Here is a 27988-nt window from a genome sequence, read left to right as displayed (position 1 = left end):
CAAGTACGTCCTTTCAAACTGTATTTATTCCTGGGTGAGGGAATATTGTCTCAGACAGATTATAGATCTTTCAGTACAATTCATAATGACAAGATCAAAAACCTTCCGTGCCACCAAAGAAAAACAAAGTCTTGTAGGCTAGTGCCAACTCACTCATGCCTACATCAAGGGTTTTGTGCCAACTGACTGCTAGGGAACATGTTCTGACATTTCTTTAAGTACCGTCACTATTACAAAGAGCTACGGAGCATCTCACAAATCTTCTCAATATTAACTTTTTTCTTTTCTTTTTTTTTAAATAACACTCTTTCCATCTGTCACACAATATAAATTAAGATCTAATAATTTGATTTTTTTGCATTCCTTAAATTACTTCATGTAAGCTAATATAAACATACATTTACATATGTACAAAACTATACACATGCACATGTACTCAGCTGAGTTTGTATATATATATATATTATATACATAAGGTTTTTTTTGCCATACATATGGCTTTTCAGGAGTCCGAGTAATCAATTCTACAAGTCCTTTCAAACAAACCAATTGTGCTTTTCAAGTCATTACTGGTTGGATCGCAGACATTTACAAGTTATTCAAAAAGTGATTACAGTGGCCTCTTTCATGACTAGAAATTAGCATCCCCTTGGTAGTGACTTCACATCTTTACCGCATTCACCCAAATAGCTGCACCAAGTACTCCAACATTCTAATATAATACAAAAAAGCTTCACAATATGGAAAAATAAAGGGTTTCAAAGTCTCACTCAAAGCAAATCATAACTGAAGGAACATTTCTATAAAAGTTTAGTTTTAACTTGAATCTACGCACATAAAATGTATTTACCATAAATTCTTTGAAATGTCCCCAGTTATGTAAACTGAAATCAATTTCAGCATTTGTGATTACATTTTAAGATAACATGTCTGGACTCTGAAGTGCACAAATCGTATTCCAGCAGCAATACACAGCAGGAGACGTATAGTATACCATGACACAGAACTACTTTTCCAAATGACATTTGTCCTGGCTGTAATAATTGAATAAGCCGGGGTTTTTTTTACAGAAAAAGCATAATAACTTATCAATTAATCATATTATTTATCAGACAAACAAGTTACTTGACAGAGCAACTAAGAGGAAGACATAAATTGGGGGGGCGTGTATCTAGTCCACTTCTGTAGTTTGACTTTGTGTATTTGGCACAATTACATGTTATATAAATAATTTTGAACAAAACTAGGGATATTTCATGAAGAATGACGTTTTTCTTTAAACAATTTTCTTAAAAACAGGTTTGAGACATGGCTGTTGCTGAGACTTAACGACTCCGTAAGAAATCAGTGACATTTCAGATGGCAATTACAATCTGAATAAGCTTTGTATCAAGCTAGTCCCTTTGAGAATAAAATATTTACATTTTGTCACTTTGAAGTCCTGACTCACTTTGGCCTAAAACAAAACACATAGCAAACAGTGGTTGTGTAAAACAAATACAAATTAAATCACATGAATAATATAATCTTTCAAAAATCTCTTCAAGCAGTTTCTTCTGATAAAAACATTTGACTCTTTCACAACCCAAAAAACACTGACTTCAAACTCGTCAAACTCCAATCGAGGCCCGACGGCTCAAATGGAAACCATAGACCATATTCACACGGCGGCCATGTTGGGTTTTTTGCAAACCCAGGGTAGCAAGTTGCCACCCTCATAGACATAAAAAGGTAGACGCCTCTTCCGGCTCTGGGGCGCGTGTCAAAATTGAAGGCACAATTTTCCAGAGATTCCTTTGCGAGGAATAGTGGAAGCATGAGCGGAAGCTTGTCAAGCTTCCGCGCGCGTAACATAAATCTCAGAAAAGACGCGCTGTGATTGGCCAGTAGTCACTTGAGTGACAGCGAGAGACATGGAGGCATGAGTGACGTAACTTGGGAAGCGACACAGCGTGCCTTCAGCACTTCCACTTGACTTCCTGCCTTCATTGGAGACACGACGCTCCAATGAACTGCAGCGGCCAATGAGGCTAATCTATTTTTTTAAATATCTATGGCCACCCTGCCATTAACTTAATGGCAAGATGGCCGCCGTGTGAATATGATCTACTCTATAACGCTACTCTCTCACCTATTCTGGAGCTTCATCTTTGAACAGGCTTTTTTTAATCCATCAAGCCAGGCAACCTGTGAAGGATGATTACATTTTCAAAATAAAAACTATTCATATAAAATTGGACGGGGTGAAGTCTACGTTCCCTCTCACATGGTTTAAGTGGACCATGGCCCGGTCGTACGCCGTGTGCACAGACTTGCGCACGCTGGGTTTCTTGCCCTCCATTAAGCGCAGTTTGTCTACAGTGTCATCCATTCCCATTGGCAGTAACTTGTCCCGAGGGAGCCACTGCCTGAAAAGCAAGACAAATCTATTCATAATCCCACAAATCTCTGAGTGTGTATCTGTTTATGTGAGTATATCTGTTTTTCGCTTATATGGAGAGAACCATCAAAACAACCAGCTGCACTTTCAGTGTTAGCAGGGTTCGATTTGCTTTGGGGAGATACCCCCCCGTTTTTGATATCCTGCCTCTGGTCATTATTTCTTTATCTCCGGTGGGGACATTTTTACAGTTTTATCCCTGCACCATTTCTGGTCAGATTTAATTAAATATAATTATAATACACTTTTGTGAGATTAAGACTTATATGTGTGATACATCAAAAATTAACAATTTAATTAAAAGATATTATGTTATGTTAAAGAAATATACTGAATATCACATTTTCTTTTGGAAATAGCAGATCTACAAGATCACACATCGCAACACATTGTGAGCTTGTGGCTATTTTTTCAAATAGCCACAATGTGTGTGTGTGTGTGTGTGTGTGTGTGTGTGTGTGTGTGTGTGTGTGTGTGTGCGTGCGCACGCGCGCGCACAATCATGTGGCCTAGTTGATTTGTTTGGGCTTGTTTTCATAGTTGGTTGCTTGTTTCTCTCACACAATCTGGCAACACTAACTCCGGATCTTACCAAGTCCTTTTGGTATCAAAGAAGAGCACCAGGAAGAGGTCCTCGCCCTCCTCAACTCGCCGTCGCTCGCCCAGTTTGAGTACCTCCACGGGGGGCACCGGGATGGGGATGCCGTTGTGAAGGAGACCCTCCTGGGGCATGCCTGGATCAACGATCTGGAAGGAAACAGCATTGTTTTAGTGCTACAATTACGTTAGATAACAGAAGAGTGAGACAGCACCAGTAGGACGTGGTTTGTTCTCAGCTCCTATCGTTTACGGCACAAGTTGGAAATATGGTAAAGAAATGTTTCCTTTCTTCATAACAAGCAGTGATTTGCTTTTGAGGCTAGGAGTTACAGTAGATTACTGTCTATAATGGACAAAGTTTATGCATGCTGAAGAAGCTAGATTATTTACCATTTGTCCCCGTGTGTGGTTACTCATGCCAAGTAGCCCAATTTATACTTGACTGTGTCGCGCGTCAATAATAGCCTATATATAAGCTCATGATATAGCAGTAGGCAGCACGGATGTAACATATTGTGAGCTTGTACGACAGAGCATTAATTAAGACTCCCCGGTCACCACTATCTGTTAAATTAGATGGTAGGATGGACTTCGTTGTATTCATGTAGAAAGTTACAGGAATACAATAAATGTATATCTTTATATAAAGGCCATCCAACGGAAGCGTTGCCTCTATCTTTGTAGCTTCACTCTGTCTGCTTTGCCTCTAAACAGCCATCAAACCAGATCCACTAGATGGCTACTTTCTCAAAGAATCTAGCATACTTACAGAATTTCTCTTATTTTGCACCTTTTAGCATGGAATGGTTTAATTAAAAAACGTAATTATTTAGATACCTTAGTTTCACTTGGTGAATTAAAATCTCTGATACAGAGCCTACTGTATGATTTTAGGTGTGAAATACTGCAATTTGTATTGTTGCTGCTGTCTTGGCCAGGTCTCGAACAGAGAACAAAAAGAGGGAAGAGCTACAGGGTGGTGATCTGGTGCAGCACGTGAACCACACGAGGGGCAGTCCACATGGAAGAGAGATCCTAAAGACTGACCTCTACGTGCCATGTGGTTATACGTTTCGCCAAAGAACTGCATCATCTTCCCTTCTCAGAACCGGTTATGGTGGCATGTACTAGAAATGTTAAAAGTAGACTGCTGTTTCCGTTTAGGATCTCTTGTGACGTACAGTATGTGGCGTAAAGTAACCCCAGTCTCACTGCAAGACGGATAACAGAGAATATGGGTTTGTTTGACTGAACACCAGCTAGTCAGCCCGATACATGAATTCATTGGGCGGGAACCCCTTTTGGTGTTAGCATTATGATATGCTTTAGCTATTGAAAAATAGCAGATCTACAAGCTCATAGTGCGCCACCGAGTTTGTAGGTCTGCTATTTTTGAAAAATCGAATAACGACTGACATAGAAACTAGCTTTTTCAGAAAACTGTCAGGATGACAGGTCAAAATGGGTTAACTGATGCATTGAAGTGCCACTCCATAATTCTCCACTTGCAGCCGACAGCAGACTACACCCCACTGGCACAGCATCAAATGTATTCTCACCATTGCTGGGTATGATGGGTATCCACGGCATTTGGCCCAAACCAGGTCTAGAGGTGAGAGCTCTCTCTCATTATCCAAAGTCAGAAGTGTAGTTCCTGTGCACAAGAAGGGAATGTGTATGTATTTATTTATCCGTTTGCCCCTGCATCTTGTTGTGACAAAGCAATTAGCAAACCACGAAAATCTGAACTCATCATTTGTCTAGTAAAGAGCTGGCAGATCTGCTATTTTTGCCACGCAACTAATTTGATGGGATACATATTAATTTACGCCTCCCCTGAATACTGTCTGCCTTGTCTCTGCCGAAGGCGTGGCAGAGACTATGTTTTCGACCATGTCCGACCATTTGGAAGAAGTGTTTATTATGATAATGATAATACACACCAGAGGCAGGCATGTCTCCATTCTCACTGTTGGGGACTTTAGCCAGGGCTGGTTTACCTCGACTGCGTTTGGGCGGAGACACACTAGAGCTGATGACAAAATGAGCTCAATTTAAAATATTTGATTTACAACGTATACATTCAATTCCAAACAACATGAATTACTTATGCATAACTGACCTATACTGTTGGAATACTCACTTTAGTTTTTCATCATCGGTGTGGTCTGCAGAGATCTCTTGGTGCTTTCCCAGTCCATTAGTTAAGCCTAAAAAAAAAGAATACACTTACATTAGATTACTAACCAGAAAAAGGATTTCTTCATAAAGGGCCACTTCACCCCTTTTGCAACCAAATCTTATTACAATGATGTTTGGGAGACAAGAAACACTTTCCTGGGGTTTTTATGTGGTTAATGTGTGTTTTTAGATATTTTAGTATTTCACAGTGTCTGTGATGCCACTGGTCTCACTTCCTTCCTGGACTACATGCTGTCTAAGTAAGACAGCCCTCCCCCTCTCCACAAGGTGGGAAATAAATAGATGCCTCATTGGCCGCTGCAGTTCATTTGAGCCCCTCCTCGAAAGAGGGAGTCGTGAGTCTGATGATTGGCCTACCGATTGGCCTACCAAACCTCCCCTTCTGTGACGCACGCTTAGCAAAGCTTTGCCCCCTCGAGGACAGACGCCCCAGAGCCGGAAGAGGCGTCTACCTTTATATGTCTATGGGGTGAGTGCACCAAAGCGTTATGGTAATTGTAGTAATCCAGCAATCCAGTCAAGCCCTAGTCAAACACACTATAATTTTTCTGGCTATAGAGTGCAAATTTGAAATTGTGCTACTGTTATCTACTACAAATACTAATAACATTGAGTGACTGGAACATTGAGCTACTGCAGTTTCTTCCAGCGGTGAAAAATCCCTTTAAGATTTCCATAAATATTAAGATAGTGGAAGAAAAAGGACTTCTTGTACTGTCTGTAATTGTACAATTTAAGGAATACACCCAAACACAAACAATACCACTTTATCAAAACATTACTAATATCTTTCAGAATGATTCATAGCATACAAAATCAGAAACAACATTTTCTTCTGTGTGTGTTCAGAACTTCAGTGTTTTGAGTGCTTCCTGTTTATATACTGTTGTGGCCTATAGTAAATCAGCATTGGACAGGACAAAGAATGACAGAAAGGGCCCCTAGTTCCGATGGGAACCCTAAATTCTAATTTCAGTGTGTGCGCGTGTTTGTGTTGTATAGGTAAAGGAGCATTCATGGTGCACAATGTGTATTGTACATCTTTGTGGTTTGTGCACATGTGAGTGAAAACATGTCTGAACAGTAGATTGTGTGTAAAGTGAGATATATATATGCTAGGGCTTTCACTTCTACCGATTTTTGCTAGTTGACTAGTTGCCTAGTTGCCTAGATGTTTAACTACCTATTGTGTAAAACAAATTAAATAAACTTAAAATTATTATTTTAGTTTTTTTTAACAAATGAACTGCTCGTGACGGAACGTTCTGCCAATTAGAATCCAACCGGCAACTGCTTTTGGCGGAACGCTACTACGTCAGATAAGCTTTATTATTGATATCAAACCGGATCGGATCGCTGATTTCTTTCTGACTATAATAAAGCATTCTAGCTGATCTTGAGGCCTACAAAATATTTTAATTTTCTTTTCCTTATCAACTAGTACCAACAAGGTCAACTAGTGGATTTACTAGTCGACTAGTTGCTTAAAGCCCTAATATATGCGTATGTATATTTTAGTGTATGTGCATTTGGTCGCTGTCAGGTGGAAACCTTGTATGTCTCTCTCACCCCCCCCCCCCCCCCCCCCCCTCTTAAGGATTTGTCTTACCTTCCTGGTTGGGTAGTAGAAGGGGTTTTTCTGCCTCCCAGCAGTCTGAGCTGGGGCCTCTGGACCTCAGCTGGTGGGAGGAAGGTGATGGAGGGGTCGCGGCAGGGGATGGAATTAACGTGGAAATGGTGGTGATGCTAGAATTTGGACTGGCTGGGTTGCTGTCCAGACCGTTGCTTTTACCCTCAGAGGTTTTCCCGTTCTGCTCCGCTGGGTTCTTTCTTTTCGCCAGCCTCGCGCCATTCTTGGCTTTCTTGAAGAGAACGGACGTGCGGCGCCCGACTCCGACCAAGGGCGCGGTCGGCGGAGTACCCAGTGGCGTGACCTCGTGAACGGCCTCCATTTGTGAAGACGGCGTCTCGCCAACCTCGGCTTCCTCCTCGCCCTTGCTTTTGCTCCCACCGCGCGCCGATCTCTGGCGCTTGTAGGAGCGGCCAGGTGATCTACGCCCGCCAGTCACTATGCCCAGGACCGGGGGTTCGAGTGGCGCGTCTCCTGGCAGCGGTGATGACACTGGGCATGTGAGCTCCAACACTGGAGGAGAGTCATCTGGATCTGAGAGCACTGAGGGAGATCAATCATAGTAATAATTGGTGATGTTGAGCAGAAATTTATATTATATATTAAATTATATTTCCATATTCTTTTTTTTTTCATAAATGAATCCGCTACTTCGTGACAGAATGCCACACAAAAGTAGCAGAAGTAGACAATCTACAAGCTCAGATCACCAGTGTGTGGGTTTTTCAATATTATTGAACCAATGAAGGTATTAACACAGTGACTACATTGGATCCATTGGAACACAGGTTCTTTTTTACCATTCTTCCTGAAAAGTAACAGACAAGTTTCCACCCGACAATATGTTATGTTACTGTTCAGAATATTGTTCTAATTTGATGTGTTCCGTTACCTGTCCCAGGTGGTGTTACTGATGTTAGAGGTCCATTATCCACCATGTCTTTCTTTCCCTTTTTCCTCTCCTTTTCCACCACTTCCTTCTTCTCCTCCTTCCCTCCATCCTCCTCATCCTCCTCTTCCTCCGTGTCGTTACCGTTGACAGAATGGGACTTATGGTGCTGCTGCTGCTGGTGCTCACCCTTCTGTCGGAGCGTGTTGATCTCTCTGCGCAGCAGCCGAATGCGTTTGGTCCGGCCGCCACTGGAACGCATGGGCGTCACCATGTCCAGTTTATCCAGCAAGACCTTAAGCTGCTCGTCTGTGGTCAGGTGGAGTCTGTTCTCTGGATCCAGGGTGGAGTCGACTGCAGAGAAAGGCATTTGAAAATGTTGGCGTGTGACAAAGTAGAGGAAGAGAGTAGAAGGGAGGGAATGAGATGAGGTCAGACATCAATACTGGTTGATGATGATCAGTGGTGGACAAAGTGCTGGACTAATTTGTACTGTAGTTAAAGTACTGGAGCACTTGCTTTTAATGTGTGTATAATATATTTATTTTTAATGCCCAGAAAACTTTTAAAAATAAAGGCGCTAAAGTGTCCTGCAGATGATTTTCTGCAGATGATTTTTCTCTGAAAAGCCCTGCCTTCCATTTCCCCCCATTACAGGAGGTGAAATGTTACATTACTACTACTACCTCGCACTAATAAGTCTGATCTCTCTTTAGAAGCGTTAATATTCCAAATGAGATGCATGCTGAAGTCAGAAATTAGGACAGAACATCGGCGTTCTGATCAAAACCATGGAAAGCGACGTAGATTCAGAGATAATATCATAGATTTGTCGGGCGTAAACAAGGAAGTGAATGGCTGCACGCGTCGCGCACACAAAACAGCTCCGGGACAGTTGCCTAGCAACGACCGCTGTCAAAAAAATGATTTTTAGCAACCGCGTTTTATAACCTAAAGACGTGTCCACACGTCCTGGGCCTCACTGTGGGTGTAATTATGAAGACGTGTGGACACATCCTGGGCACAATAAGTGTTAATATCTATGCATTGCATTATTAAAATGTAGATATTTTCCCAACGTTCAAGGATTTGAATTAAATAGGACTTATGTGGCTAATTCATAATGTATTATTGACAAAATATAGTGGAGTCAAAAGTAACTAACTTCTAAATGTAGAGGAGTAAAAGCCATCCAAAAGCATTCAAAAATGCAAATACTCAAGTAAATGTACTTTGTTACTGTGCACCACTGATGCTGATGAACAAACTCACCGTCATCCCAGGTGCACTGGTAGAAGTTGTGTTTGTTAGGAGCCTCTGGGAGGTGCATGCCAGTATGTGGGTCCAGGCCACTGCTCTGTGCCTGCCTGTGGGCATGGCGGAGAATGGCTCCACCTACTTCATGCAGGTCCAGGGCTGCCGTGTGAAACATTGTGTCCTTGTCGTTGTATTTCAGACAGTTGGAGACCATTAGGTCAAAGTCCTTCTCCAGGTCTGCTATGGAGCAGTAGGCATGAGCTTCCAGTTTGGCACGCATGGTGGCCAGGTCCATAGGCTGGGATACAAACTCCATGTAATCTGGGACCTTAAGAAGAAATGGTTAAATAAGAATGAGCAAATGCAGAATAACCCGTCTGTACTGTGTACAGTATCTTGTTGATTTTTCTTAAACAGCACCAGCCTAAAGCATAAGACATAATCTTTATTGATCCCCAGAGGGAAATTCAGGTGTCACAGCAGTGAAAATGTGACTAGATATAGAGCACCGAAGTCTGACGTCAATATCGGTAGAGGGCACAAATCCACAGGTTCATGTACTTTTTATTTGCATTTTAATCCCCCTTTTTTTTTTAGATCGCCTCACATAAGGACTGTGTTTGAAAAATAAACAAATCATCCAGGCCGCTTCACTCATATGGATATGAAGAATCAACTGACTGAGAGAAAACGCTATGGTTACTACTACTGAATTAGTTAAATTTTCGCTAGCATATATGAGTGACTGACTGTCGCAAACGATACAGACACCTCCCTGACAATAACGCTGAGACATCTTGTTTATTTTTGGACCACAGCGCTTATATGAAACGATTTTAAGATGACCCCATGTTATTCTCCATAGAGAAATTACTTCCGTGAACCAGGGGAATGGAGGGGACGAGCGAGTGACGTCAGGACTTGGGTGCTCTATATACAGTATGAATACAAGTCAAATGGAATACGGAGCTTCTGGCCCTCCATTTCGGCAATGGATGGAAATGGAATGCACAGTGAATGAATACATCAATAAATAATTAAATATACAGTACATCTATTGCCAGTGAATATATGAATGAATTAGGGCTAACAATTAGGGAGTTTTTAAACCAGTATCACGAATGTAACCTTTTTCAGTCAATCTGTACTATAACCACCAAACATTAGATACTGTGAACTGCTGTGTAAAGGGTCATCTCTTTCTGTCAGGGGTTCAGTCTAGGAACCCTTCTGCCACAAGCATGCTCAAGTGTTACATGTTTACCAGATTTCTCTATTTTTATTTTTTGATCTGCTCTTCTGGCTAATCATTTTCCAGAGACTATTCATGAGACTTTTCAAATGAATATGTTCCTTCAACTGTATTAAAACACAATGGTACCTTTGACTAAAGATAAAGGTGACATAAAGTTCGCTGTTAGAAGTGTGCTTAGGATGGTTGTCCGCAGTAATGTAAAATATGATTTGAGTCAACGGTCTACACAGGCAAAAACACCATGTTTTAAAACACATTTTGGGGCCTTGTCTCTTATGCAATTAACTGTAGCCAGTAGCCACTGTGATTCCAAAATTGCAGTGATTCATATTGCAATGTTGCACTTTCCCCCTGATTAATTGTTCAGCCCTTTAGAATGAATGTATGACCAGTCTATCAACAATGAGTATAAGGGTGGATATATCCATGTCCATCAGTGGTGGAAAGTAACTAAATACATTTACTGTACTTAAATACAATTTTGAGGTACTTAATACTTTTACTTCTACTCCACTACATCTCAGAGGCAAATATTGTACTTGTACTCCACTAAATTTATTTGAAAACTTGAGTTACTACTAGTCAGTTTGATTATTATTACAAAACATACATTACTCACTTCAGCCCTATTTACATTTCGACCATTTGAAAATAGCAGATCTACAAGCTCACAGTGTGTGCGTTTGAAAACTTGAGTAGTTTTACTTTTGGTACTTTAAGTACATTTTGAAGACAATACATTTGTACTTTCACTCAAGTACATTTTGAATTCCGGACTTTTACTTGCAATGGCGTAATTCTATAATGCAGTATTGATACTTTTACTTAAGTAAAACATTTGAGTACTTTTTCCACCACCGATGTCCATCAACACCGAGTATATGAATGAATACACCACAATGAATAGAGGACTATAAGAACCTCCGCTAGATTGACCGGCTGAGAGAAGATCTGCGCCGTGTCCTTCTCCTGCAGTTGGTCCAGCGTGGTGCGGAGCAGCACTAGAGCAGGGGTCAACTGGAGCTCTAGAGCAGCCTCCTGGATCTTCATCTGAAGAGGCAGAAGGAAGCGATACATTAGTAAAAAAAAGAAATAGAAAAGAAGAAGACTCAACATTAGTTCTAATATAATAATAATAATAATAATAATAACACTAAGACTACTGAACACAATCATAAAAAGAAAACAGTCTTAACCACCGTTTGTGTGGTTTCAAACTTAGCTTAACTAATGCGATGCCAAACTTAGCCAAAAATGGCAGACCTTGTCTACAAGAACACAACACTGTATTGCTCTGCCCTCTTTTCAGCACAGGACACCGTCGTACGACTACAAATAAAACAGGTTCTGTATAGAGGCAGAAGGAAAGCACTGGAGCAACTCGGACAATCGTAGCCTTTTCTTAGAAGAGAATAGAACAGCGTGTAAGGCAGGAACGACAACATTTCGATGTTAGTTAGTTACATCAGGTCATGTAATGGTTCTGTATAGGCTTCATCATGCAAATCAAATCACCTGTTCTCTCTTTAGCCTCTCTCTCTTACGGATGAGTTCCACTAGGAGTCTGGCTCTTTCCAGGTCTTGCCTCAACTTCTGCCAATAGCGTAGTTCCTCCCGTGCCGCGGACAGCTTCTCATCGGGCTCCTTCTGAACATCGACAAAATAAAGATGCAAGCACTTAAGTCTGATTGCATAATTCAACTTGCAAATCTATCAATCTGTCAAGTTTTTATTCAGAAGGAAGGGTTCCTCTGTTACCGGTTCAGTAGTCTTGTGAGTTTGCAGGTGTGAGTGAAGTCGTCGTATTAGTGGCATGCCATTCCGCGACTGTCGTTTCAGTAACCAGTAGTTATGAAGCCTCTGCATGAACTGATTCTTCCTCTGCACTGCAACCCCTGTGCAGATCTTATTGAGCCTGTGGAGACATTTTTACAGGTGACTTGACTGAAGGTGCTGCCTTTGCAGCACTGGGACAAAAACAGTCCTTTTCATGATTGGCTGGCCTCTAAGCCAATAAAAAAGCTAGGGCCTTTGCCTTTGTGCTGCTGAGGCAAAATATTGTGTGTGTGTGTGTGTGTGTGTGTGTGTGTGTGTGTTTCTTGTTTTTAACCAGAGGCAATCAAAATTATAACAAGACTGTTACGACAGATAGTGACAACGCTGATCATTTGCATTCTTCAGTATTCTTGAAGTAACATAAATGTAGCAATTAAAACCAATAGTCTCTAGTCTAGATGATTGAATGAACCGTTTCCTGTAGACTCCAGGAGCACCAATCACCTCTGTGTATACTATAGACTCTATGCACAGCAGCCATATTGGAAAGAAATTGGGCCCCTAAGGCCCTTCCTTCACAGATGTTACCCATACCCAATGATACTAATTAAGGCTCTAGTCTGTTCCATTTAATTTAGCACAGTGGTTCTCAAACTCTTTAATGTCAAGCAAAGGGGCCATTTGGAACTCCCTCAAGGAACGCCGAGGGTCCTTGGACGACATTTTGAGACCCACTGGTGTAGCAGAGTGTTTCAGCCAACATACACATTACACAATATCTACACCCTGACTCAAGGAAGAGGCCCAATTTATTTCCAATATGGCTGCTGTGCATAGCGCCTATTGTTACAAGGGGATGAAAGAGTGTGACTGTCTGACCTGTGAGAGGGGATCTGAGGCACCAGCAGTACAGGCACAGCAGAGCGACGGGATGACCCTCCCTTCTTAGCCTTCTTCTTCTGGCCCTTGGTGGCCTTTTTATTGGGCGGCGCAGGGGGGCTTTGAGTATAGGACCTTTGACCACGGGTACCCCTGCCCCCCACCAGCCTCCCTTCAACCCCCTCATCTCCGGACCCGTCCCGCCGAGACCCGACTGGAGAGTGGTGCTCACAGAAGGCCGTCTTCTTCACAGAGAAGGTCGTTCCGTTGACCCCCGTCTCCCGGACGGGGTCTATCTTCATGAACAGTCCAGCCTTCTGGGCACAGGTGACGTGAAACGCCCTGTAGCAGTTGGCCTTGTGGCACTGGATGGAGGCCCCCCTGCCTTTCTGCTTGCACAGATAACAGGTGAGCTTCCAACGAGCCGTGGGGATGTTCTTAACCCCCTCGACGGGCTCCAGGAATACAGTGTTGGCGAAGCAAACCTCCGGGATCCAAATGGCACAGACGACGTGGGCCCAGCGTCCGTCGCTCGTCTGCTTGAAGGCACCTCCCCGGTTGGGACAGAGCACACAGTCCACGGGACGAGAAGGGGACTGCAGACAGCAGCGGCACAGCCACTGGCCCTCGGGGACGTAGGGCACGCCGTAGCACTCCTGGTGGACGGCCAGGTTGCAGATGTCGCAGAACAGGATGACGTTGCTGTTCAGACACTCGTCGTCCAGGCAGACGCAGCAGAAGGCGTCCTCGTCGATGGCGCTCTGGGACAGGGCCTGGCTCCGGGACTCCAAAATGGACTCCCTCTCCAGGCGGTCGATCAGCAGCTCGAACGTGTCCGCAGAGACGGAGGCGTGGCCGTCCGACACCCTCTTCTGGTTGACCATGTCCAACCACGCCAGGTCCTCCTCGTCCATGTCATACTCGGCCTCCGCCTCCTGCTCCTCCCCCGACCTCTCTATGAAGCGGTAGTAGGCCGTCGGGAGAGGCGGCGCTTCCGAAGGGCAGACGGAGCTCAGCACGCGGAATGTGGGCTCGGGCAGGGGACTTTGGTGTGAGGGGTGCTGTGGGTGCGCCTGGGAGCCGGATCGATGGCTCTGGTGCGACGCATTTTTGCCGTTCCGCCGCCCTTTGAGATTGGGCGGCTTCCTCCCCGGCCTGGCTTTGCTCTGGGTCTGCTCGCTGTTCTCCTTGTTGCTGTTGCACTCAACAATGTCCTGGGCCATCATCTCGTCCTCTGTGATGACCGGCAGAGGATCCGTGATGTTGATCCTGTGCAGCCTTCCGTCTAGGTCCACTTCCACTATCTTCTGGGCCTGAGCGTACGTCAAAGTCTCCCTGGACGGAGACAGCTGTAGTCTATAAGGGGAAGGGGGCCTCAGCCCTCCCGAGGACCCCCTGCCCCTTCCCCTCCCTCTGCCACGGCCCCTGCCCATGTCGAGTCGGCTAACACCAGTCTCGCATCCCCGCCTCCTCGCTTTCCTCATGGAGGTTTAACACTGCCTCCCTGCAATTAAAAGAAAAGTAAAACAACAACAAAACACACATTTAGGCGGAGTAATGATGCAAGTTATAGCCGTTACAGCACCTTATTATATTAAAAATGCTATTGCATTCATGGTGATCAGCCAGGGGCCTGTTTCACGAAACTTGGATTAGAGATTAAACCGGGATTTAACACATATCCTGTCTTAATATATCCTGGATCAGCGATTAGCCGGTTTCATTAAAGCTGGTTAATCTTGCCAGATTAATTTGACCAGTTAACCTGGATATGTTGAGGCTTGATTCGGTTTTATGAAAGTGATGCTACATTAATTACCATGGAAACTAATGCTTTGGATTTAGCCTGCTCTGGACCAGGCTAACAGCCAGGTTTAACCTGATCCTGATGTCTTTACTGTTCATTAAGCAGTCAAACTGATCACAAACCGATGATGTTTTCCAGACGTATTCAATTATTATGGGTTTATGTTGCCTTATTTGTATCGGTCTGCATTAAAGGACTAATTTAAGCACTATATAAAATCAAATAACCAAAATATATAGGCTGCACAACATCATGACAGGTTGTGAGCTTGTAGATCAGCTGCTTTTGGTGAATGTTCCCCAGATTATATTATATAACTTTTTTTTAGTAAAAGTGAAAACCACTAAATATTACCATTAGGCCTACTCATTGTTTTACAACATATTACCATTGTAACGTTTCACCCACTATTGAACCCATGCGACAATATCATTATGCTTACAATATTAAGAATTCTGTTTTAAGTTAATAGTAGTGGTAAAATGTAAACTATATTTTTGGAGTAGTTAATCATTCAGTCTATCCACTATTGAGAGTATGTTCTCTCTTTAATTACAGCAGCAGTATTTATTTTAGAAGCTTAAGTCCTTGTATCAGTAAATCTTGAATAGATTAGTAAAGATACTGAGATATACAGAAGGGGGCAGTAATGCAACTATTAAGGATGCAAACTGCCATAATACCCCATGAAGAAGAAGGATCAGTAAATCTGTGTTCCACAGATTGGGTCTAGAGACAAAAAGCCAGGCTATCTATTCAGCCAGGCTTGCTGATCCCGGCTCACCAAATCCGCCAATTCTGAGCCTCGCTTGGCTTTAGTGGAACAGAATAAACCAGGCTGTAAAGACCAGGATTGAAAAAGCCTGGTTTTGGCCTAAATCCTGGATTAGTTAATCCAAGTTTCGTGAAACAGGCCCCAGGTCAGCTGTTGCTAGTATTATTATTGTGTTATTTTGTTATGCCATGTTGATGAATTGAATACAAAGGACCACAATGGAAACAAGTCCCCCGGCCCCGGACTTGTTTCCTTGTATCCTTTTAGCCTTAATGTCTGACTGTACCACGTGCCGTTTACATTTCTGACTAATAACGTCAGAAATGCTGATGACATCAGCAGCGCATCTTCATTGCCATGACTACCCGGGGCCGCATCTGAACAAAACACTGTATGCAGAACGCTGCATACAAGTCCTACCTTGACTTGGATTGGATACTTCCTTTCCTTCATTCACCTATTTCGTATGTATTCACTTGTCTCTTCTCTCCACACTCTCTCTTAAGCAATAATTGATGAACGAGATCTGATCTCTCTCTCTCTCTCTCTCTCTCTCTCTTTTTTTTCCCCACCATCATTATTATTTATTTTATTGTATTGTTTATTTTTCTCTAATCTTTGGCTAGGGAAACGTGGTTAACTTTGGGCTACTCATCCAAATCCTTGGGCCTATGGGTTTACGGGTAAATGAGGTGGCCTTGGGTTATTTTTGTTTTTTTTCCGTTACCTTTTCATTTTGTCTATGTGTTTGTTTATGATCGTTGTCTAATCGTCTTGTCTATATATGTATTTCTCATTAACACATTGTACTTTGTGATCTATGCTAATGGTTTTGTGACAGTACTCTTAAACATCAAGTATCATGATGGACAGTGTGAAAGGACTTAAAATAATACATGTAAATATCAGGAGCCTTAAACATAAAATTGATCTACTTAGGCCACGGGTTGAACAACATAAAACTAATATAATCACATTATCAGAAACCTGGCTCAACAACAAGATATCCAACAATGAAATCAAATTAACAAATCATGTCTTATCAAGAAGACAGCAGCACTGGCTGCAGTTCATCTTTAAATGTATTCACTTCAATTATCCACAGTATTTGAAACAGCTTCTGATACCATACACTTCTTCACATCAACTTAGACATTGCTCACAGTCACAGGTTTACTTTAATATACCTACATCAGTTGGCAAAAAATAATTTGTGTTTAAAGCTCCTTGTGACTGGAACAATCTACCTGTCCATATTCGTTCAATAACATATTTTCAATTGTTTAAAACTGTGCTGTCCTCTCATCTTGAGTCTACCTGTTCATGTTTTCACTAATTATCATTGTAACAGATCCATGATGCTATGAACCATGTGTGATGTCCATGGTATGTGTACTGTTGTTTTGTTGCAGTTGTTTTGTTTGTTTTGTCTGGTTGAATTGTCTGTATCCTGTATGTATGAAGTGTATTTGTCGGGTTGAATTGTCTGTATCCTGTATGTATGAAGTGTATTTGTCGGGTTGAATTGTCTGTATCCTGTATGTATGAAGTGTATTTGTCTGGTTGAATTGTCTGTATCCTGTATGTATGAAGTGTATTTGTCTGGTTGAATTGTCTGTATCCTGTATGTATGAAGTGTATTTGTCTGGTTGAATTGTCTGTATCCTGTATGTATGAAGTGTATTTGTCTGGTTGAATTGTCTGTATCCTGTATGTATGAAGTGTATTTGTCTGGTTGAATTGTCTGTATCCTGTATGTATGAAGTGTATTTGTCTGGTTGAATTGTCTGTATCCTGTATGTATGAAGTGTATTTGTCTGGTTGTATTGTCTGTATCCTGTATGTATGAAGTGTATTTGTCTGGTTGAATTGTCTGTATCCTGTATGTATGAAGTGTATTTGTCGGGTTGAATTGTCTGTATCCTGTATGTATGAAGTGTATTTGTCTGGTTGAATTGTCTGTATCCTGTATGTATGAAGTGTATTTGTCTGGTTGAATTGTCTGTATCCTGTATGTATGAAGTGTATTTGTCTGGTTGAATTGTCTGTATCCTGTATGTATGAAGTGTATTTGTCTGGTTGAATTGTCTGTATCCTGTATGTATGAAGTGTATTTGTCTGGTTGAATTGTCTGTATCCTGTATGTATGAAGTGTATTTGTCTGGTTGAATTGTCTGTATCCTGTATGTATGAAGTGTATTTGTCGGGTTGAATTGTCTGTATCCTGTATGTATGAAGTGTATTTGTCTGGTTGAATTGTCTGTATCCTGTATGTATGAAGTGTATTTGTCTGGTTGAATTGTCTGTATCCTGTATGTATGAAGTGTATTTGTCTGGTTGAATTGTCTGTATCCTGTATGTATGAAGTGTATTTGTCTGGTTGAATTGTCTGTATCCTGTATGTATGAAGTGTATTTGTCTGGTTGAATTGTCTGTATCCTGTATGTATGAAGTGTATTTGTCTGGTTGTATTGTCTGTATCCTGTATGTATGAAGTGTTTCTTATAATTAATACTACGCTCAGTGACTCGCACTGGGAAAGAGCGCCATCTGGCGTGATCACAGAAGCATTATATGATAAGCTCCCAGACAATTTAATTGGCTGGGTGTAAACCACGTGGTCCCTGCATGGCCCACCCTCCCTCCTTATATGCAGGAGCCCGTGGTTTACTCCCTCATTCAAATTGCACTTCTGTTGAAGACACAGAGCATAAAGCATTATCCCCAGACTGCGAGCTTTTTCTTTACAAAGAGTTTCAGACAGGACGGAAGCGTATTCCGGGACCGCGAAACGAAAGCTTGACAGAAATACTGAGGGTATATATATATATAATTAAAAAGTAAAAAGATTGTAGCCATTAACGCTCTCTTCAAACTTATAGCTAGCCTAGGCCACTAACGCCAAGCTAGCCCGAACAGAGATTGTAGCCTATAACGCTCTCTCCTACATAGCCTATAGGCTAACACGTGTAACGCTCACAGTTAGCTCGGAGCTAATCTAGCCACTAACGCTACTAGCCCTGGGGCTTTTCGCATTACACCCGAAGACGGAGCCCTTCTTTGTGTTCACCGAACACCGGCGACGGGGAAGATGGCTCCACCAGCTTCACAAGGTAGAAAGCGGAGGGTGAACAAGGATCCTGTTCCCCAGAAAGAATGTGACCGATGCGGTTCGAAGATGTCGGGCAGAGACAAACACGGCACGTGTCTATACTGCCTTGGATACAACCACGCATACATGGCAATAAACGTCCCAGGCGGCTGTAAAGCGTGCTCCACAACGGAGTTACGCTACCTCCAGCGACGACTGAGCCGCATGAAGTCCCTGCAGGACGGCGACCCAGTCCTAGGGGCTACTGGAGGCTACTTAGAAGAAGAGGACGAGCCGGGGCACGACACCCGAGACGCCGCATCGACCTCTCGTGACGGCATCCCCTGGGGTGATAACATGGACACCTCCGACCCCATGCCGGACCAGGGAATACAGGTCGACGACTATGAATACGACCCCATCTACGGGGATGAGGTCCCGTTCCACATCATAGATGAGGTGTACTACGATGATGATGCTCCCGAAGAGGGAGAAATCTTCTACGGGGACGAAGACTCTCGTATTATTCCCGCCGACATGGCTGACGATATGGAGCCCCAGGCAGCGGCTGCTGCCGCCGCGCCAACCGAGGGCACGGCAGAGCGAGCTGGCGGAGGGCCGCCGCCGGCGGAGGACCCCGGCGCTAAGCTGACTGTGGACATGTCCGATATACAGGACATATTCAGGAAGGCGGCCCTGAGGTGTAAGACACCATGGCCGGAGGAGGAAGAGACACAAGCAGAGGCGGAGACCGACATTTTTCAGTGTCTCGGTCCCACTCCTTTAAAACAACCCACGAAGAGGATGCTGCCCGTGGTGAAGGGCTTCTACGAAAATCTACAAGCAACGTGGGACAAGCCCAGATCCAATACCCTGCCCGACACACGCAGATTGGACTGCGCCGACATGGCAAAGAACGGATTGGATGGCCTGCCTCCGGTGGACGAGGCAATGGCGATGCATCTACTAAAATCCAAACTGTCGCTCTCAAAAGAGCCCACGTTCGCTCTGCCGGGAGACAAAGAATTCTCCGACATAAATAAAAAGTCATACAACACACTGGCCTCGGTGGCGAAAACTATGGGCGCAGTGCTGATGCTTCAGGGCTCTATGACCGCCATGTACAAGGCAGTAGGAGACGCCCCGTCCCCCGAGGACATGGCGGAGTTCCGAAGACTCCACAACGAGATGCTTCTTTTCTCGAAGAGCATTCTAAAATACACGGGCCGCGCCATGGCTTATTCCGTGGTAATGGAGAGAGCCAGGTGGCTGGAACACTCAGAGCTGCTGGGGGAGCAGAGAAGGGTCGTTTTGGACCAGGCTATTAACCACAAGGGCCTTTTCAAGACCACAATGGCCACAGCAACAGAGCGCTGTTCCGAAGAAAACAAGGCGAGCAGAGAAGCGCTCAATATGGCTATCCCCGTCAGGGGTGGATACCGCACGTCGGCGTCTTCCTCTTACCGCCGCCCGTACGATCAGCAAGCTACCTCCCGCGGCCGTTTCAGAGCGCCGCCACCGCCTAGAACCGCCGCCTCCACCAGCCACAGTACTCCCCGCTATGAGCGAGCTCCGAGGCGGGAGGAGCAGCAGCCGCAGCAGCAGCGGAGGAGGCCGCCTTCAGCCTCCCCTTCGCGGGGCCCCCAACGAGGCTTCAGGGGCAACAACAGGAAGCGGGGTGGCACATAGCAAGCACTGCTATGTCTGGGGGATTCGACGGGCACCGTCTCCCCTGTACCACTTTCCCCACAGGTTCGAGAACACGGACATCATGTAGTGGCTACGGACCTCACATGCTGCCCGGAAAAGAGGAGAAGAATAGCACACAATTGTTTTATCAATGTCAATGCTTATACTGTCGATACAATGTACGATGTGATACCTCCTGTTTGTGTATTAAAAAGTTTTGTAATAAAGAATTTTACCCCGGAGCACCCCGTCCGTGTGGCGGGGGCGCGGAGGAAAATAAAACAAAAACAAAAACAAAACCAAATGAACCCAAGGGGAATGAGCCCGATGCTATGGGGGTCAGTCAGACACCCCATAGCAGCGGGACAGACGCAAAACACGGCGACAGAATCCCCATGTTCTGTCCCGGAGCGGACTCGTCCAGGCCAAAATTTCCTTCCCCCGGTAGGGGGCGCTGTATCACCACGAATGCCTGCGACAACAGCACACTGTCTAACACATCATTATCCGGACCATTCCACCCCCTCCTCGTTAGGGGGCGCCATGTCTCTGCCAAAAACTTTGGCAGTAATAGACAACCCGTTAGCACGGTGCCTTCCTCAATGGATGGAATGCAAAGCACATCCATGGGTGGTCCGTACTATTTCTCAGGGTTACAGACTCCAGTTTGCCTCGAAACCCCCCATGTTCGAGAAAGTAATTTTCTCTCAAGCGCATGGGCAGGCGGCCGACATACTTCAGACAGAAATAGCCTCTCTAATAAACAAGAAGGCTATACAGGAAGTTCCGCCGGATCAGAGTCGGAACGGATTCTACTCCAGGTATTTCCTGGTTCCAAAGAAAGGGGGAGGGCTACGCCCCATCTTAGACCTGAGAGCCCTGAACCGTTATTTGAGAGTGTTCAAATTCAAAATGTTAACGAGTGCGACACTGCTTCGCATGATTCGCCAGGGAGATTGGTTCACGTCCGTGGATCTAAAAGACGCTTACTTTCATGTAGCGGTTTACCCGCCGCACAGGAAATTTCTACGGTTCGGATTCCGAGGACGGATCTACGAATACCTAGTGCTGCCGTTCGGACTATCTCTGAGCCCGAGGGTTTTCGTGAAATGCACACAAGCGGCTATCGCCCCATTGAGACAACAGGGGGTCCGCGTAGCGAGCTACATAGACGATCTGATGGTCCTCGCAAGCAACGGACGGATGGCACATCAACACACCAGGTTGGTAGTGAATCATTTGGTTTCTCTGGGTTTCAATATAAATCACGAGAAAAGCATGGTGGTGCCGACACAAATGATAGATTTCATAGGCATATCGCTGGACTCAATCACGTCTATGGCCCGTCTATCACAGGACAGGGTTACGTCATTCAGGAAATGCGCAGCAATGTTTCAACGAGGCAATCGAGTGTCGTTCAAACTGTGCATGAGAATGTGCGGACTCATGGCGTCGGCTATATCGCTAGTACGACTAGGCAGACTGTATATGAGACCATTTCAGAAATGGATGCGATCGCTGAATGTACCCAGCAATCACCGTTCTCGCCGCGTTGTGGTCACAGAGGAATGCGTGACAGCCCTACAACGATGGAGAGACGTGCGTTTTCTCTCGGAAGGCGTGGCGATGGGAATAGTTGCATCCAGGAAAGTAATTACCACGGATGCCAGCATGACTGGGTGGGGTGCCACTCACGAGGGCAGGATGGCCAGAGGTGTGTGGGGTATTGGTCTACAGACCTCCCACATAAACTACCTAGAACTCATGGCAGTACTGTTAGCCATGAAGTATTTCCTGCCTCTTATCGGCAACTGTCATGTCCTAGTCAGGACAGACAATGTGACAACGATGTGTTACATCAACAAGCAAGGGGGACTTCGGTCCCCAACACTACACACACTAGCACACAAGCTGACTGTGTGGAGCGACAGACACTTGAAATCGATCAGAGCCACCCACGTTCCGGGAGTCCAGAACAGGGGGGCGGACTTACTGTCCAGGGGTGTATGTCACTATGGGGAATGGTCCCTACATCTCGCGGTGGTGGCCCAGATTTGGGACAGATTTGGCCAACCGCTAGTGGACCTGTTCGCTTCAGAGGAGAACACGAAGTGCCCGCTGTTCTTCTCCATACAAGGAGCGGCCCCTCTAGGGCTGGACGCCCTAGCACACAGTTGGCCGAGAGGGCTGTTGTATGCATTCCCCCCACTGTCCCTGATTTCTCCCACATTGGAGAGAGTGAGAGCTCAGGGCCTAGAACTGATTCTGGTGGCTCCGAGGTGGGGCCACTGGATATCAGAAATAATGCCTCTCCTATGCGGCCATCCGTGGCAACTACCACTACGCAGAGACCTGCTGACGCAGGCGAAAGGAGAGATATTTCACCCTCAGCCGGGACATCTGGCTCTTTGGGCCTGGCCCGTGAGAGGCTGAACTTAGGCACTGTGGGCCTCCCTCAGCGCGTGATTGACACTATCCAGGCAGCTAGAGCCCAGTCAACTAGAGATCAGTATGACAGGAACTGGCGGGTGTTTGAAGAATGGTGTGAGACGTCCAATGTGGTGGCTTTCGAAGCCTCGAAAGTGCACATTTTGTCCTTCTTACAAGAATTAATGGACAAAGGCAGGGCCTTCAACACAATTAAGGTCTATGTGGCTGCTATCTCAGCGTGCCATATAGGGTTTGAAGGGAAGCCAGTGGGTGAGAACCGTCTGTTACGTCAGTTCATGAAAGGTGTTAGACACCTCCGACCAATCCCAAATCACCTGGTCCCAACCTGGGATTTGGCTGTAGTGTTGGATTCATTGTCACAGCCTCCTTTTGAACCATTGGAGGAGGTGGACATTAGGGATGCACCGAAAATTCGGCCACCGAAAATATTCGGCCGAAAATGGCTAAAAATGTATTTTCGGCCTATTCGGTTTCGGCTCAAATAGGCCGAAAATATATCACCGAATAGTCAAAACACCGGGTCGGTATAAACACAACACGCGATTGTCTTGAACGTAACCAGAGCGCTCCGCATCTGCCTCTCTCTCTCTCCCAACTTCAGTCTCCGCCCCCCCCCCCCCCCCCCCCCACACACACACACACACACACACAGCGTCAAGTTGCTCTGTGCTGTGGCTGCGATGCGCTCCGCGAAATCTGCGAGCTCTTCAACAGGTCCCAAAACATGGTATTTGTGAGCACCGCCACTGTCTATTCTTTTGTCGTAGGCTATGACAAAAAATGCTCCCCAATGTCTGAATCTGTGAGTTTGCAGGCAGGCTACGACGAACACTAGCAGTAGCTTGCTCGTTAGCTCCTCAAATCTGTTCCACCTGTGTGTAATCTCAGCAGCGCATTGAAGTGGGCACAGGCAGGGCAAAAGCAGAAGCAGAACGTCCGTGAACGTTTTGCTTAACAATGATCAGTTGTTCAGTGCTGTTTAACTTTGGCAATATGTGATACTAGAGCCTAGAGAACATGCTAATATGGCTGCTAAATAAGAACGTTTTCCCCTATCAGCTAGCATGCTATTGTGTGTGTGTGTGTGTGTGTGTGTGTGTGTGTGTGTGTGTGTGTGTGTGTGTGTGTGTGTGTGTGTGTGTGTGTGTGTGTGTGTGTTTGTGCGTGCGTGTGCGTGCCCACACACTGTGTAGGACAGTGGTTCTCATAGTGGGAGTTCCAGCTAAATTATAGATAGTTAGGAAGTAAGCCAAGTGGGGCCGGTCTGTAACAGAGTGCAAAAATGGAACCAAATACACTCTCAAAATTTACATTGATTTTTACAATAGAAATAAAAATAAATTGGGGTCCCAGAGATAGAAATGGGAAGAAAGACAGTCAGCTATACACAGTCAACATTACAGATTACAGTATCATTACAAGTACAAGGAATGGCAATGAAATAAAATTTTATTAAAAAGGGGGTAAAATATTAATTTTGAAGGAGTATTCATTTTTATTGTCTTTATTGTTAGTTACAACATGCCTACAATAACTTGAAGCATTTTTTTTAAAGGTAATTGCAAAAAGGTGCCATAATCCGATTAATCGTTTAAATAATCGCCCGATGAATCGATTATGAAAATCCATAATCATGTCTTTTGCCATAATCAGGTAGCTTTACAACAAAGCTGTATTCGGCTATTCGGTATTCGGTTTTCGGCCAACTGTTTCCTATATTCGGTATTCGGTTTCGGCCAAGAATTTCCCTTTCGGTGCATCCCTAGTGGACATGAAGTTCTTATCGTTTAAAACGGCACTATTGGTAGCACTGACGACCACGAAACGTGTCAGTGATATCCATGCACTCTCGGTGAGCCTGGAGTGTATGCGTTTCTTAGATGGGGGACACAGGGTCATTATTAAACCTAATCCAGGGTTTATACCTAAGAATCCTTTGGCAAAGTGTGTTCCTGTCGAGTTGGAGATGTTCTCTCCTCCTCCGTTTTCATCGACAGAGGACAGAAGGTTACACAACCTTTGTCCAGTAAGGGCTTTGAGAGTGTACACGGACAGGACTAAGGTCTCGAGAAAGTCGGATCAACTGTTTGTGGCATATGCCCCAAGATCAGTGGGAAAACCCATAACGAAAGTAAGGCTCTCCCAATGGATAGTGGAGGCCATACAGATTTCTTATACCAGTAAAGGAATGTTGCCTCCCGAGGGGTTAAGAGCACATTCTACAAGAGGTATGTCCGCATCCTGGGCTCTTTGTAGAGGAGTCTCGATTCAGGATGTTTGTACTGCTGCAAGTTGGTCATCACCTTTGACCTTTGCTAGATTTTATAGACTGAATGTGGCTGCATCGTCCCTGGGACATGCCGTCCTCAGTGTAGCTTCCAGACATGGGGATAACCCTTAAGCTGTGATTTCGGGATAACAATCAGGGAGTTTATTATGTTCCCAGTGCGAGTCACTGAGCGTAGTATTAATTATAAGAACTATAGGTTACAGACGTAACCCCGGTTCTTTAATAATACAAGCGAGGTGACTCGCCAAAACGCCCTTCTTGTTTACTTCAACGAGAAGGTGCAAATGTTATCTTGAATGAGGGAGTAAACCACGGGCTCCTGCATATAAGGAGGGAGGGTGGGCCATGCAGGGACCACGTGGTTTACACCCAGCCAATTAAATTGTCTGGGAGCTTATCATATAATGCTTCTGTGATCACGCCAGATGGCGCTCTTTCCCAGTGCGAGTCACCTCGCTTGTATTATTAAAGAACCGGGGTTACGTCTGTAACCTATAGATTTGTCTGGTTGAATTGTCTGTATCCTGTATGTATGAAGTGTATTTCGTGAACCCCCTTGAAAACGAGATGGTTCATCTCAAGGGATTGTTCCTAACTTCCTAATAAAGAAATTTCAGACAATAAAGTATTCAATCAATCAAAAGTACATTACAGGTGTTTCTTTCAAAACCGCAAGTGCTATCTAGGGTAAAATGTTTATATTATAATGACAGCCAAAGCATCCATCCATTAAATACCATGATACTATAGGTCATGGAAATATCTATCTACTGGATGGCAGTGGCACAATATTGAAATTGTACATCTTTAAATGTTCTGATGAATTGGAAATGGAGGACCCTTGTGTACTGCTTTTTCTGGTTTTATCCTCTTAGCAGATTTTGTATTGATCTGTACTGTCCTTGAACTGTAGTACTGTACCCATTCTACAACTGTTAATAACATTTTCAATCAATCAATCTACTGTTCAAATCAGAAGTACAAGCTTAGAAAATATGTATGAGGTTAACTAAGTGAACAACAAGCATCAATAACTAAACATTTACCTAAAATAAGGACTTTAAAAGTCCCAAACCATTCCAATTAAGCTACTCAGTGACCCAAATAAATCAGCAAAGCAAAAGTACTGGCTGTGATATGGACCTTGCAGTACTGTTACTGTTTATAAATATACCATCAAAACAGCTACTATCTTACTACCAAAATCATATTTAGGCTGTATTCTTCGTGATCAAATAGATGTTTAACAATATTAGGCTTTTTGATTGATTGATTGAAATATTTATTAACAGTTTGCAGAATGACAGTACATTTCAAGCACAAACTCAATACAAAGACTGTTAACTGTGAGTGGACGACCCAATTAAGCATTACACTTGTTTACAAGAGGATCCACTTCAATTCATCAGCTGAAATGATTACATTCATGACGTTTAATTAACAAGGTGCTGCTGGTTTATACTATTCATAAAATAACACTGTAAGTAATGTGAACTGTTAATCTGTCTGTACATTGTATTTTTACAACCCCCCTGACCAATAGGATCAGTCATGTGACACAAAGTCAGCAAAGTAATATTCGTTAAAATAATCCAGTTCATATGCCACAAAAAAACAGATCTGCTGCAACGCGTTGTTAGCTAGCTTGTAAATCTGTTATTTTGGGTATGTATGCAACACCGTCGCACTACGGGCTATACAGCGGGCTCAACGTGCACGTATCGTCCCTCCCCCGAGCAGTGCCTCCATTGGTCCGATCGGGGGTCGGTCACAGTGCCACCGCGCCTTCCAACCAATCGCGTGGCAGCATCCTCTATTTAGGCTCCGCCCTTGTTGCTGCACGTAGTTAGGTTGCAGAGCGCTAAATACCAACCCGAGCCTCTAACATCTGTCAGCCATTTTGCCCGTAACAACAACACAGGCAACACTTGTGTTGTTGCAAGTTGACCAGCAGCAGCCCAAATATACAAACATGTAACAGTAGCAGCCGCTTTTCAGGTGCACGCACGGTGTCAAACCGCACGCACTCATTATTCGCACATACAGACATCATGACACTGCAGTTTGTGTTTTTTGCAACGGTTGAACGTTGCTTCATACTAGACCAGAGACACACAGCTTCCCTCTCTCTCTCTCTCTCTGCTGTGCTGATGTGATAATAACGTTTCACTCGGTCGGACATTTCTCCCACAGTTTAAGCACATTACGAAACAGGCACAACCTCAGAATATAAAAGTCGCTTACCTTGCGAAATGCTGTTAATGTGCGGTCGCGCGTGTCAAGAGAAAACGGCCGTTATAAAAGCCAAGCCAAATGTCAGGCTAGTGACACAATACTAGTGGCAGGCAGCAGGCAGACATGCTAGCTGCTGCTTCTCCACCACGGCTAGCTGTTAGCCTCCTCAGCTAGCCGGTGATGTGAGGGGCGACAGCGTCATCTCCACTACTTCACTCCTCCATCTGAACGCCGCCGCGAGCCACGCTCAAAGACGCGCGTTTGACGCTTTTCAACGTTTTCCCACACTCCGCAAAAGAAGTCACTAAAAAAATCCCCCCAAGATATCAAGTTTAAATGTGCCTTGGAAAATATAAGGCAAAATATTCAGTCAAGATGGCTTGAAAAATAACGCCCCTTCAGAAAAAACGAGCGCAGCCAATTGTAGGCCATCGTTTGAGCTCGCGCACAACGCGCTCCGGCCCGCCATTGGTCATCGCTGACCACCGCAGCCACCGAGCTGTGGCTGGTGGTCAGTCGAGGACACAGCGCGGAGGAAAACATCGTGGCGCTCAGTTTGCGCGCCTTATCTTCATTATCGACAGACCCCAGAATACTGTGACACCTGTTACACATGCACTGTTTACATTCTGACATGTGCACCTGTTACACGCACCCATGACATATGTATTTTTTGGTGAATTGAACAAGGTGGACCCTCTTGTAAACAAGTGTAATGCTTT

General features: G+C 44.4%; 1 protein-coding gene across 3 annotated transcripts; it reads right to left on the bottom strand.

The window, feature by feature from the left end:
• Window positions 1-8: 8 nt before the first annotated feature.
• Window positions 9-27617, bottom strand: brpf3a (bromodomain and PHD finger containing, 3a). 3 transcript variants are annotated; one of them, XM_083771525.1, is made up of 13 exons: window positions 27276-27617; window positions 12929-14432; window positions 12032-12188; window positions 11789-11920; window positions 11195-11323; window positions 9034-9346; window positions 7765-8115; window positions 6852-7415; window positions 5184-5250; window positions 4984-5072; window positions 4600-4694; window positions 3033-3187; window positions 9-2408 (listed from the first exon to the last, which is right to left on the bottom strand). In XM_083771525.1, exons 2-13 carry the CDS (start codon window positions 14410-14412, stop codon window positions 2225-2227), a joined length of 3720 nt encoding a protein of 1239 aa, XP_083627651.1. In that variant the 5' UTR covers window positions 14413-14432; window positions 27276-27617; the 3' UTR covers window positions 9-2224. The 3 variants fall into 3 exon arrangements, with proteins under 3 accessions (XP_083627651.1, XP_083627652.1, XP_083627653.1); XM_083771526.1 differs by having other exon boundaries at window positions 4984-5066; XM_083771527.1 differs by lacking the exons at window positions 9-2408; window positions 4600-4694 and having other exon boundaries at window positions 3057-3187.
• Between the last annotated feature and the right edge of the window lie 371 nt (window positions 27618-27988).

This window comes from Protomyctophum parallelum (genome assembly GCF_964188405.1).
Source record: "Protomyctophum parallelum genome assembly, chromosome: 8".
Taxonomy (NCBI): domain Eukaryota; kingdom Metazoa; phylum Chordata; class Actinopteri; order Myctophiformes; family Myctophidae; genus Protomyctophum; species Protomyctophum parallelum.
This window is presented reverse-complemented; position numbering and strand designations above follow the sequence as displayed.

Coding starts and splice junctions, on each gene's coding strand:
- brpf3a (XM_083771525.1), bottom strand. CDS start 14,412: ATGAGGAAAGCGAGGAGGCGGGGATGCGAGACTGGTGTTAGCCGACTC. Junction 11,921..12,031: donor CTCACAAGACTACTGAACCG/GTAACAGAGGAA, acceptor GTCGATGTTCAG/AAGGAGCCCGATGAGAAGCT. Junction 9,347..11,194: donor AGCCGGTCAATCTAGCGGAG/GTTCTTATAGTC, acceptor TTTCTTCTTAAG/GTCCCAGATTACATGGAGTT.